The sequence below is a fragment of the Erpetoichthys calabaricus genome, chromosome 10, assembly GCF_900747795.2.
Source record: "Erpetoichthys calabaricus chromosome 10, fErpCal1.3, whole genome shotgun sequence".
NCBI lineage: Eukaryota > Metazoa > Chordata > Cladistia > Polypteriformes > Polypteridae > Erpetoichthys > Erpetoichthys calabaricus.
This window is the reverse complement of record NC_041403.2, coordinates 42,111,755-42,125,619: the sequence shown is the minus strand read 5'-3', so window position 1 is coordinate 42,125,619 and position 13,865 is coordinate 42,111,755. Positions and strand designations below refer to the sequence as shown.

Sequence of the window (13,865 nt, the reverse complement as noted above, 5' to 3'; positions counted from 1 at the left end):
GCTAACCAGTGGCAGTGATGGGGCAGCAAGAGAACCTATAAGGGCCTGACTTCTTGCTTTCAAGGATAGACAACCTTGGCACAATGCTGTGCCACTATTCCATTACTGGACTGGAGTTAAGTATAAAGACTCTTTGTAAGATTAGCCAAAATCAAACACAATTCTTCTTAGGAACGTGGATGGCAGCAGGCAAGCTCAGGAAGGAATTAGTAACATTCTACTAAGTCCATGGGGTGATCATGCAGTGGGACCTTATATATACAGGTGTGTGCCTTTCTGAAGGATGTCTCATGAATTCAGTCTGCCACTCCAATTAAACTCTAGAAACGTCTCAAAGAGAATTAGAGTGCCACAACAAAAGGTCTGAATACTTACATGAAGATAGATAGATAGATAGATAGATAGATAGATAGATAGATAGATAGATAGATAGATAGATAGATAGATAGATAGATAGATAGATAGATAGATAGATAGATAGATAGATAGATAGATAGATAGATAGATAGATAGATAGATAGATAGATTCTTTATTAATCCCAAGGGGAAATTCACATACACCAGCAGCCGCATACTGATAAAGAACAATATTAAATTAAAGAGTGATAACAATGCAGGTATACAGACAGACAGTAACTTTGTATAATTTTAACGTTTACCCCCCCGGGTGGTATTGAAGAGTCGCATAGTGTGGGGGAGGAACGATCTCCTCAGTCTGTCAGTGGAGCAGGACAGTGACAGCAGTCTGTCACTGAAGCTGCTCCTCTGTCTGGAGATGACACTGTTTAGTGGATGCAGTGGATTCTCCATAATTGACAGGAGCCTGCTGAGCACCCATCGCTCCGCCACAGATGTCAGACTGTCCAGCTCCATGCCTATAATAGAGCCTGCCTTCCTCACCAGTTTGTCCAGGCATGAGGTGTCCCTCTTCTTTATGCTGCTTCCCCAGCACACCACTGCGTAGAAGAGGGTGCTCGCCACAACCGTTTGATAGAACATCTGCAGCATCTTATTGCAGATGCTGAAGGATGCCAGCCTTCTAAGGAAGTATAGTCGGCTCTGTCCTTTCTTACACAGAGCATCAGTATTGGCAGTCTAGTCCAATTTATCATCCAGCTGCACTCCCAGTTATTTACAGGTCTGCACCCTCTGCACACAGTCACCTCTGATGATCACAGGGTCCATGAGGGGTCTGGGCCTCCTAAAATCCACCACCAGCTCCTTGGTTTTGCTGGTGTTCAGTTGTAGGTGGTTTGAGTCACATCATTTAACAAAGTCTTTGATTAGGTTCCTATACTCCTCTTCCTGCCCATTCCTGATGCAGCCCACGATAGCAGTGTCGTCAGCGAACTTTTGCACGTGGCAGGACTCCGTGACAGACATGAATGACAGATTTCAGTTTTCTGATTTTTAATCTTTTCGAAAACATGTTCCCTTTGTCATTACAAATTATTGAGTGTAGATTAATGGACAAAAATGGCAAATTTACACATTTAAAATTTAAATCTACAACACAATAAAGTGTGCAGAAAGTGAACGGGTCTGAATAGTTTATGAATCCACTGTGTTTTGGAATGTGAGAGAAAAAGTTCGAGGAAAAACTCCAGACAGAAATTAAGGAGAAAACGCAAACTCCACACAGACAGCAGCCAGGCTGGAATTCAAACCAAGGACACTGGAGCTGTGAGGCGGCAGTACCAACTGACCAATATGTACATAAATATATACAAAAGACATTTTAAATGAATAAACAATATAAGGAGAAAACTTTTTAAATGAATAAACAGGGTAATTTTACTCTGGTATGTCTGAAAAGAAAGTTAAGGTTATAAGTGGCTTTTTTTGGTGTTTTAGGGAACTGCAATTGCCAACTGCTGTTAAAACAAAGAGAACATGTCCTGGCCTTATATTGTATTGTTAGGTGTTATCAAAAGAGCATACTGGGGCAGGGCAAGGCAAGGGGTCTTAAAAAAATCAATGATAATATGGTTGGATTCTGCAAGCAAGAAAATTCAGGTAACATAACTGATATGACAATGACAGAGTGTGGCAGGCAATCAATTATCTCTTGACAAAATTCAATAGTTGAAGAAGGAGAGTGACATTGTGTGGGAAAATATTAAAAATCAATCTTTTTATTTATTAAGGTTTGAATAATATACAGTGGGCAGTTAATCAGATATGACATAAAAACAATAGTGTGGCTTTCTTGAATTTCTACATCTTAAATGGGGACCCCTGTTTAGATAATGCTTTGCTATTTTCCATTTAAAAGGATGTGGTGAAAGTATCAGCTAGAGTCATAAAAACAAAAGTATGGGACTCCAATGACATAAAAGATGTCAAGTCATGTCCTCTGCTCTGTTTGCTTGTAGCAGAGCAGACTGTCACACTTTTGCTGTTGTCGTGATTTTTGCAACTTTTCCCTCTGTAGATATTGGGACCCTGGGCCACGAGCTGATCCCATGGATGACCTGCGCTACATTTGGGGAGGGTTTGCGTACCTGCAGGACATGATTGAGCATGGCATTATCAGGAGCCAGACTGATAAAGATGTGACCTTGGGAGTGTATGTGCAGCAAATGCCCTACCCTTGCTATGTGGATGACCTGTGAGTAAGCTGGACAAAACTGTCCTGTTGGATGTGCTTCTTGTAAGAGGGAGAGTTCTTGAAAATAATTAAATCGAGTATGCTTCATTATCAAGAAGCAGCTTTACCTTGACATCTGTTACTCTACAATGGACTCTCACATTTTCAACATAGTTACAGTACTTACTGTACCTTAATATTTGTAGCTGTGTTCATTTAAAGCAAATGATATTACCTAGTAATTTTACAATATTCTAAAGATAAATTACAGTATGTTATGATTGGTATTCATTATTATTGTTCATTGCATGTTATTCTGAACCTATTTTGATCTTCTTGTTATGCAAATGTGTTTTTTTTTTTGGTTTGTAAAATTCAACTGTTTACTTGCTTGTCATTTTAAGATAGTTATTCATTTTTTGCATCTTTTTCCTATGCCATTTTGGTTTTCTTGCCAGACCATTTTGAGAAGCAGTTGCTATGATGTTGCTGCTCAGCTTCACCATGACAGGATAAAACATCAGTGCCATGCATTTCCTTGTCATCCAAGTTTGCAGAAAAATCAAAAGAAATACGTGTGGTTATTATTTGTACTTAATATTAGTTATAAGAGGTTCTGACTTTTGATTTTTGATTGGCATTTAGGTTTTGATATAATAATAATCCATCCATCCATTATCCAACTTGCTATATCCTAACTACAGGGTCACGGGAGTCTGCTGGAGCCAATCCCAGCCAACACAGGGCACAAGGCAGGGAACAAATCCCGGGCAGGGCGCTAGCCCACTGCAGTATAATAATAATAATAATAATAATAATAATAATAATAATTCATTACATTTATATAGTGGTATTTTCACTACTTGAAGCGCTACCACACTTGGAATACATGGGATGCTAACCCACAATCTCCTTACTGCAACCACTGCGCTACCTGTGTGGATTCTTAAGATAGGACAGATAGGACAAGATAGGACAGATTCTTGGTAACAATCTTTTACTTATATGTTTCACGCTTCTTGTGCCGATCAGTTCCATTATTTCGACGTTTGCTTCTTTTTCATAACAAGTTGCTTTGAGAGAATGCAGATTTTGTGAACTGGATCATTGCAAGCAAATCCAAAAAGATGTTCCTGATGTTCTCTACAGTAGATGATAGGCTATGAGCCAGGATAAGTAGGCTTTAGACTTTTTAAGCCACTCTGTGTACATAATATTTAGTGATTTAATGATTCCTGTTAAGTCCCTGACACAATTCTGGTCTCAAATGGCCAATTCCAAGTTAATATTCTTTAGCAATGGTTCTCAACCTCTTTGGTCTTGTGTCCCAGTTTTATCTATTTTTGTTCATTGATGATCCTGTACAACTTTTAATGTAAACTAAGCAACATTTTACAGTGAATGGCACATTTTTAAAAAATAACAATAAATGCATATCCAACATTTAAATATAGTACATATAATAGAGGCAATATGCACAGTATTCATCCAAAAATAACTTGACACATGGGTGTTTAATACTGAAGCAAATGTAGTGTCCATTTGTCATGTTAATGGGTGCCCTGAGCTTGTCTGATTTTTCACAAGATTATCAAAATCTGTGGTAAGTAAAGAGAGTGTGGAGAGGAAGATGTTAATTTGCTTTAGGATGACTTGTCTAGAATTTTATTGCACGGGGTTGCACAAGCAAAGATGAGCTTTTCTGCAGTGTGCGCTTTCTCGTATTTAGCAATTAGATGTGCAACAACATGATGCCTGGAGTGTCTGCTGGCTTGTTATAGAAACACGCTAGAAAGATTTTTAACAAAGTCTAAAGATTTTCAGTTTTTCATTTACTTCTGAAAGTCATGCTTTGTTTCCAAATGTATATCAGAAGGCTTCATGCTTCATTTGGTAATACCACAAAACAGAAAACACACAGCAGCCATTGTTTGCAATGGTTCACTAATCTATACCTCTGAAAATCTGGGTTGTATCCTCTTTTAACATACCTGTTTGGTTCCAATTTTTGAGATGAATCTTGTAAGGCTGATTCAGAATTGGAAGAGTTCAAAATAGGTGGTGCTATGGACATCTGAAGGACTCGTCCATTTTCGTTGTCTTTCTTAATGAAGCGTGCAGTGCATTGCAGGTTGTCATCTGGTCATAACTGCACTTATGTCAGTCGTTTCAATTCCCCAGAAAACATGAGCAACATGTTCCTTTAGGTGCAGAACTGAAATATGGAATCAGTAGCACCCTAAAACACTAAAGCAATGTTTGATTTATTATTTTCTTTAAGGGAAGCTAAAAACCCATCTAGGACATCCAGTGACCCACGGGCTGAGAAACACTGTTCTATAGTCTCTTTCCTGATGTGTCTTTAGAGACACTAGTATTTGAAGAGATTTCTCACTTTAAACCTAACACACTGTAGAGCCATAAGATAATAAGATGAGGCAATTTAATCAATATTATTTGTCAATTCTTATTCACCATACACTTCCAAATTAATACTGTATATACTTGCGGATAAGTTCTCTCGCGGATAAGTTGGGACTTGATTTTACCGTATAATTTCTAGTATTTTATAATGTTGGTCGTATAAGTCGAATGCGGAAAACTCACACTATTGGTCCAAGAAATTATGATATGCTAACGCATATATCGCATGAGAGAGCAACCACAGAACACACTGCCTTTTTTTTTCTATTTATTGTGCATACGTGACCACACGGTAATACCCAAACTATTCCGAAGCAACGTTTGCACTGATCTGTGTTTTTTGTATCTCACACCCTCATACACCTTTATCGTAAGAGCATCCCTTATCTATGATGGAGCATTCAATCAGAAGAAAATATGTAGCTGGTTTTAAATTAAAAGTCATTGAAGTGGAAAAAGAAATTGGTAACTGCGCTGCTGCAACAAAATTCAATGCGTCTGAGAAACTGAAGTGAGATTGGAGGAGGCAAGAAGATGTAAAAAAAAAATGTAAGTGTCACATTTTTGAACAGTCGTACAAGTCGGGGTCTGATTTCATGATCGATTTTTCAGGTTTCAAGACCCGATTTATACAAGAGTATATACAGTAACAGTTCTATATTTGAATGAACCTGGGGTGTTTCTTTCAAATTAGATCATTATAACAATCTAGATGAGAACAGGCCATTCTGCTCAACAAAGCTCACCATTACTATCCACTTAATTCTTCCAAAATAACATCGAGTTTTGAAAGTCCCTAAAGTCTTACTGTTTACCACACCACTTTGTAGCTTATTGCAAGGGTCTATAGTTCTCTGTGTAAAGAGACACTTCCTAATGTTTGTGCAAAATTTACCTTGAACAAGTTTTCAGCTGTGTCCCCAACAGTTTTATAACTTATACCATTTATGTATTATTTTATTTGTAAAGCAGTACTTCCTCTCATTTGTGCAAAATTTACCCCTAACTCACTTCTATCTGTATGCTAATGTTCTCGTGAAAGAACTCGTTTAAAGCAATGCAGGCCCCTTCCGCACTTAGCTCCCTTCATAAAATTGAACACTTCTGTCATATCACCTGTTCACCTTCATTTTTGCAAATCCAAGTCCTTCAGTCATTTCCCAAAGCTTAAACTCCGCAGACTTTGAGTTAATAAAGTGGCTCATCTTGTGACGTTGTCTAGTGTTGATCCAGCCCTAATATGATAAGAAGATTTTAGCTGAACACAGTATGGCAGATGTGACCTCACACTACTTAAGGATAACCCCTCTCCATTTGAACTCCACAAGTTGTGTCTGGTAACCCCTTATCCTATTACGCTGTGCAGTTGAAGGTAAAGTTGAATCTACCAGGACACCCAAGCCATTATTGTAAGAGGCACTTTCTGTCTGTGTCATAACTGCTGGTATGTTCACTTCAAATTTGTAAAACTTTTTATATATTTACATTCAACCTATTTTACCACACACCTGCCATAATCTGTATTTTGGGTGGAAGGACTAAGACACACATTAAACATTCAGTTCAATAGCATACTCTATTTTGAAAAAAGGCAACATCATACTCTAAGAGTGAAAAACAACTTATTTGTTTTCCATGCCTTCAGAACAAAATTTTAGAATTAGAACCGAGCATGACTAGCTTCTTGCTGCCAGGTGGGCCACACTTCCCTTTCTTTCTAGGTGGGTGCTCCCATTATAAATTTGAACACTTCAGACAAATTACCTGTAAACCTCTATTTGTATAAATCCAAGTCCTTCAATCATTTCCTACAGCTTGAACTCCACAGCCTTTGAATCATTATAGTGGCTCATCTTGTGACGTTATCTAGCATTGGCCATTCTCTAATATTGCATATTTATTATGATGATTACAACCAAGTCTTGGAGTCTCCCAACCCAGAAAGTGGAATAACAAGACAGACATAACAGTTGCAGCTTCTTCAGCTGCTTCCCCAGTGGCCTTTTCTGTTTTCATAATAGCTAGTTTTGGGGTTACAGGACACATCTAGAGAGTCAGCACCCATGAGAGAGTGAGAAACCATACTGTTTAGGCAGGAGGCAGTGCTGGTCTTAGGATCCATTCCTGCCTTGTGCCCAATCCTGCCTATTGCAGGTTCTGGCCAATCATGACTCTGAGCTGAATTAGACAGACCGGATAAGGAATCGCAATACTAGGCATGGCTACACTCCACCCCATTGTGAAAAATGTTAATGCATGTAATATTTAACATCACTTATGAGTTAGCAAATCAATATTTATTTTATATCATTCCTTTCATAGTTCTCACTATGGCACACACGCAAGAATTTAACCCATGAGTGTTCTAGGCATTTTCTTTATATATTTAGCACCCTTTGTGTAGCTGGTTCTCCTATCAGGATGACTTGTGTGAACACCCTGAGACCCTCTTCACAAAGGGGTCTTCACATATGCAAGAGAAAAAAATGCCTAATAATAAGAAAAGTCCAAATTTTCACCAACAGTGCTGTTACTCATTGCAATCCTGTATCCAGCAAACACCAAAATCCTCTTTGATTTCTCTTGATTATAAATGTCTATCCAATCAGACCTAAATATAAAGCTTTTAAGAAAAGAAAAATGAGACCTGATTGTCTGATAGTGTAATAGGCCACTTTTATGAGACTTGATGTGTTACTGTGCCACTATAAAGATATAGTCCATGTGGACAGTCATTCCAAATGAAAGCTTAGTGAACAGAATGAGGTGTAGTGATCACAAAATTTTAAAAAGAGAGAAACAAAAGGCGCTGTTGAAAGATTTGAACAAGCATGTTGAACAAGACTTAAAAACTACAGTTGAGACTAACAAGAGTGTCCTTACAGATAGTCAGGAGAGGGCTGATGTCACCACTTCTAGCAGGTTTAGTATGAACAAGCAGTCCAATTCTGTAAAGTCAGCAACAAAGACGTGAACAACAATGTGGCAGACAAAGAGGCCACTGCAGGAGAGGAGAAGAACTGAAAAGTGCCAAACCCGAACAAAGAAATCCTCCTTTCTGGTCTTTTAGTTCATTTGGTGTAAATATATGACCCTAAAATGCTTAGCTACCTTCTTGACACAAAGTGGCATAAGCCTTTTAAAAATGTTTCATTGATGTTCATTAACCGCACTATCTGAAGAAAGATGATTTCCCAGAGATGTGATGTTGCACTCAGGAATTTAATTGTCACATTCATTGAAATGGGGTGTCACAGTTGTTGTGTCTTACAACATTCTACCTTATATAAAATTGAGAAACGTTGTGTGATAACCGCTTTCTATGTTTTTCTTTTTATTGTAACTTGTATTACAAAGAGCACTTATATCAATGTGCTTTCGCACTCATAATGGTTAACAGTATACATACACCACAAAAAAGTAGATCCATTAACACAATATATTTAACAACAATGGCATAGTGCTAGTGTTGCTGCCTCTTAGTAAGGAGACCAGGGTTTGCATCCCAGGTCATTCCTGGTTCTCCGGTATCCTCCTACAGTCCAAAGACATTCAGTGTTGGGTGGATGGGCAACATTAGAATTGATCGTTTAGTGTGTGAGTGTGAGTGTGAGTGTGTGTGTTCACCCTGTGATGGACTGACACCTTGTCCAGGGTTTGTTCCTGCCTTGCGCCTTATGCTAGCTGGAAAAGGCTCCAGCAGCCACAAACTCCCCCCCCCCCCACCCCATTTAGGACTAAGCAGATTGGAAAATGACTAACGTTCATTGAAATACAATAATGAACATTACTATAATAATGATAATCTCTCTATTATATAAAAAAAATCCTGCAACACTACAAGACTCTTTGGAAGATTTTTTCAAGGCCCGTGAGATGAGACTTTGGCCATGAGATTTTTTCAAGTCCTGCCCTCCTCTCAACCACGCACACGGCCCTGTCACCTCGTTTGACAGACTCAGTTTCTGTTCTCTCAGCTCTTATAAATTTTAACGTTTTCCTCACTTTAAGTTCCCAATTAAAGAAGACTTATTATGTCGAAATCTTATTGAAGAATTTCATCACAAAGGGTTATCAACATAAAAATGAGTACATGGGCAATCCTAGCACTGAGAAACGATGAAGTCAAATGAATTAACGCCAAAAATGACAATCGGTTATACAGCAAATTGGTTAAATGCGTATCAATAGGCTATACTGAAACAGTTGGTGGTGATGGTGTGGAAAATGAAAACATCAACTTACAATATCCCAAAGAATATCTACAACCGTTAACACCGTACGGTCTTCCATTACCCGAATTACTGTAGAAAGAAGGATGTATCTAAGAAAGATAATGTAATACATCTTCCGCGGATAACATTACACAACAAAGGAGATCTTGATATGCCATTCATATTAAAATGTTAACAGTTTCCCATTAGAATAACTTGCAAAGACAATTAACAAATAGAAATTAATAGAGGGAAGAAACAAAATCACAGGCAGTTATATGTTGTGTTGTCACGATGAAAGTCCAAACACAGAATCAAAATATAATGTAATTAAAAAAATTGTTTTACTGAACTGCGGTGGGTTGGCACCCTGCCTGGAATTGGTTCGTGCCTTGTGCCCTGTGTTGGCTGGGATTGGCTCCAGCAGACCCCCATGACCCTGTGTTCGGATTCAACGGGTTGGATAATGGATGGATGGATGTTTTACTGAAGTTTTGCAGTAAAAGTGTAAGTTTAAAAAGTATTTGCATGTTAATTTCAAAGCCAAACTGAACAAAATCGTATTTCGCAATGAATAACGCTAACACAACATGAAACATAATTTATTTTCAAATTATTACGTTTTACTCTTTTTTAATGTGGTTAATTACTCGCTGTGATGTAAAATAGCTCTATTATGCATATGTAACAATTCCCATGAAAATAATAATCTGTTTAAATTGTACATCTGCATCCCCATACACGAGTGACAGAACCACAAAGAAGCTTGTGTGTAGCACAGGCACGGGGGTTGGCAAGCGAAGCGAGCAGGGGGACAAAGCCCACTAGTACAATAATAATGAAAATACAATGATGAACAAAACAGGACAGTGAAGCTGATGCGATGTGACATTTTGGATTTTCTTTCCTACTTCAATCCAGTACCTGCTTTATTATTGACATAGGTGATTTTTATAGTATATGATATGGGTGTAACAAGTGGCGGTAGTGGGGTGAGGTGGCAGTGGGGGGCATGCTGAGGCCCGTGGGGGTTTTAATCCGGCCTTGGCATCATTTCATGTATACAGCCGAAATGCAATTAATTACACGTATTTCTTTTTTTTTTTTTACATTTGGGGCCAAGCTCAGGGTCACATCATTTGTCAAAAGTAGGTATTGAACTGCTGCGGTGGGTTGACACCCTGCCCGGGATTGGTTCGTGCCTTGTGCCCTGTGTTGGCTGGGATTGGCTCCAGCAGACCCCCGTGACCCTGTGTTTGGATTCAGCGGGTTGGAAAATGGATTGATGGATGGATGGTATTGAACTGATAACCCTGTGATTTAAAGTCAAGGACACACTGTAGTCCTCTGTTGGTCTGTTGATGTCAAAAACTCTTAGCTGTCTGTGAAAAGGATGGCAAACCAAGCTGTTAAAAGCTATACAGCCGCAGAAGTTATGATTATGGGAAATTAAATGTTTCATCTGACAATCAAAAATACTACTATTAATTAATTTGGCTGACACCTTCATGCAAGGTGACTTACAAAATTTGAGATGCAATTGGTTACATGTCTTTTGCTTTTCCAATTGGAGCACAGGCAGGTCAAGTGACTTGCTTATGGTCACACAGGGCCGTTACCACTAAGCCACACTGCCTGCAAAGAATACCACTGACAGCTCTTCTGTAGATCTCCATTCAGATCTTGTATTTTTTTTTCAAATGAAGTTATGCAGTGGACAATCCCCTGGACAGTCTCTCTCTGTGAAGCCGGAGAGGTTGCAAATCATTTTTTGAGTAAATGCTAGCTAGCCAGGCCTTCTAGTGGCCATGTCATTGTATGTTCATTTATGTTTCTCTTCTTTGGCTTTTATCTTTTTTCTGTTTCACACTGCAGCTTCATGCTGACTTTGAACCGCTGCTTCCCAATTTTCATGGTTTTAGCCTGGATATACTCTGTGTCTATGACAGTGAAGAGCATTGTTCTGGAGAAAGAACTGCGTCTGAAGGAAACACTAAAGGCCATGGGAGTCACCAATGGGGTCATCTGGTATACTTGGTTCCTTGACAGTTTCCTTGTGATGGCTACTAGCACCGCTCTGCTCACCTTGGTCATTATGGTAAGACAAGTGAAAAACAGGAATTACTGGCTCTCCGTAACTTTATCCCTACGGGCTGGAGTGATCAACAATGGTGGGATTGCGTGAGGTTCTCATTTCCTCGCTAGTGAACCATTCACCCTTTTGAACGTTTTCTCTTACAAGCATTTGGTGCAAAGGCTTCTGACTATACAGGAATATTTAAAGACTGGAGTACGTTTAGCATAGCAGCCATTTAGTTTTTTTTCCCTTAGCTGTATGATACTCATATTCTCTTGCTTATTTGTATCTTCACACTGTCCCATTTAGATTTCAGTGACACAGATATATTCACACTCTCCAGTACAATTCTTTTTGGGATCACTACCAAAGTGTGTGAAAAGCTGGCAAAGGCATGAGGAGGGGTGGCCAGAGGGCAACTTCCTCACAAAGAGAGAGGAAGAAAGCAGGTTCCTGGAGCTATGGGGTGGTAGTACCAACCACAATGCTACTAACCTTCCTGGCAGTTTTGAATACTTCCCTTTTTGACACTGAGGGCCTTTTTAATCTCCCTTGTTCTTTACTGTTGAACCTTCTCGTGGAACACAACACAATTACTGTCTTCAAAAACGGACTTCTCTGTATGCTTCAGTTATGAACACCAGCATCCGCATTTCTGTTCGAGGTCAGGGCTGGCAGTTGTCTCTTGACTATAGCATCCTGCATTTGCATCTCAAGTCCTGTTAACTTCCTTGTTGAGTCTGCATGTTTTCCAGAGTCATCATGAGATTTTTCTAATGATATTCTGGCTCTCCTCTCATATGTTGAAAATGCATGCCTGAAGTTAACCTGGTGACTCTAAACTGAAATTTGTGGGAGTGCGATTGACTTGGTCTTACAATGTACTTACAGCACATCCCACCCAGAACTGTTCTTGCTTTGTAATCAGCGCTGCATGAAATCGGCTCTGGGCATCTCCCATGACCCTACACTGTATCAAGAAAATCTGAGAATGTTTTATTATTTTCCTACTCTTACTTTAAAGTTTTTTTGCCTGTTAACACTTTATTATTAATTATTTTTTAATATTCTTGATTGCTTTATGACAGCGCTCACAAAAAAAAGACATTTTATTTATTTATTTTTGCCTAATTAATTTTTCCAATTAAGGTTAAAATATTCTTACTTCAACAAACACAAATTTTCAGAAAGGCATTCATACAATTCATTCCATATACAATAGTGCCCTCTTGTGGTAACAGCATGTTACGTCCTCTCATCTTTAAAGCTTCCCTTTTTGAAGAAGTCAAGTAATCAATTTCCGAACCACTCCCTAAAAATGAACTTGCATGGCTTAGTTTATAGACGATGATACAAATGTGGATATATAAATATATTGTAACTGTTAAAGCCAGAGTTCACAAAAATCAATCTTGTATCTCAGGCATAAATCACAAACTGCCATTTTTACCTCAGCTGAAGACAACACTGAGCTGCTCCACATCTTGAGATGTAAACTCACCTCCTGCTGTCTCCATAAAAAGTGAAAGGGCGACTTTCAGCCAGTTGAGGTCTATCTGGTTTCCTTCATAACACACTCTTTGCACAGGCCAGGATGGTGACCACCAGTCAGCACACAGCTGTTCATATTGTTGTTCACATTGCTCACCTATAGGCGATGGTGGAAGTACCTTCATGCATCAAGGTAGCACAAGTGTAAATCATGCCATACTTGTCTACAAGCTCTGTTTTACATGTTTGCTTTCTTAAAAGAGTTAGGACCGCTTTTTATATTCTCTTGAATGGAGGCATAATGTCTGAATGGGTTGTTGTTGTTTCACATCTCATTTGTTTTCTTCCTCTTTATTAAGGTGAGGACAACCTGTTGACTTAGTACAGGTCAAATCACAGGCTACACTTTTAAAAAAAGAAACGTCTCCCGTGCCTTGCGAGTTTTTTAAATTGACATAAGAGAGGATATTGTCAGCTGCACACTTTACACTTGGAATGTCACAATGTGGCAGAGATATTTTCAGCATTTCACAATCCAGTTGGTGACAGTGTCTGAAATCCTCTCCCTTCAATACATTTGCCCACAGCTTTGAGTTATAAACACTATGGTGATTATTTTATTTTTCCAATGGTGTGTATATGTCTTTCCTTATCATGTGAAATCAAATGAGCTGACCGCAGATGATGTAGAAACATCTCAACTATGGTCAATAGAACAGGACACACCTGAGCCAAATATCAAGTGTCCTAGCAAAGGGTTTGAAAATGTGTGTTAATGTGATATTTTAGTTTTTATATTTTTAGTTAATATGCAAGAATTCCTAAAATCTTTTTCTCGTGTTGTCATTCTGAGTATTGGGTGTGGTTTGAGAAGGTAAGAAACTAATTTAAATGATTTTATTAAAAAGGCTGCAACATTTTGCACGAAGGGGCCTGAATACTTTCTGAGGGCACTGTATATAAGTAGAGCACAATGCAAACTGTACATAATTAAATATTTTACTGATATACATTTATATCATAACCAAAAATTTATTAAGGCCTTTATAAAAACACATGATCATGTTGA

At 38.6% G+C, this 13,865-nt stretch overlaps 1 protein-coding gene across 2 annotated transcripts in view; it reads left to right on the top strand.

The window, feature by feature from the left end:
* The window catches only part of abca4b (ATP-binding cassette, sub-family A (ABC1), member 4b), a 325,020-nt gene that overhangs the window by 154,034 nt on the left and 157,121 nt on the right, over window positions 1-13,865 (top strand). For both annotated transcript variants that reach the window (XM_051933275.1, XM_051933274.1), the window contains exons 14-15: window positions 2,435-2,611; window positions 11,104-11,326. In XM_051933275.1, the coding sequence (XP_051789235.1) occupies window positions 2,435-2,611; window positions 11,104-11,326 (400 nt within the window). The remainder of the gene's footprint in view (window positions 1-2,434; window positions 2,612-11,103; window positions 11,327-13,865) is intronic.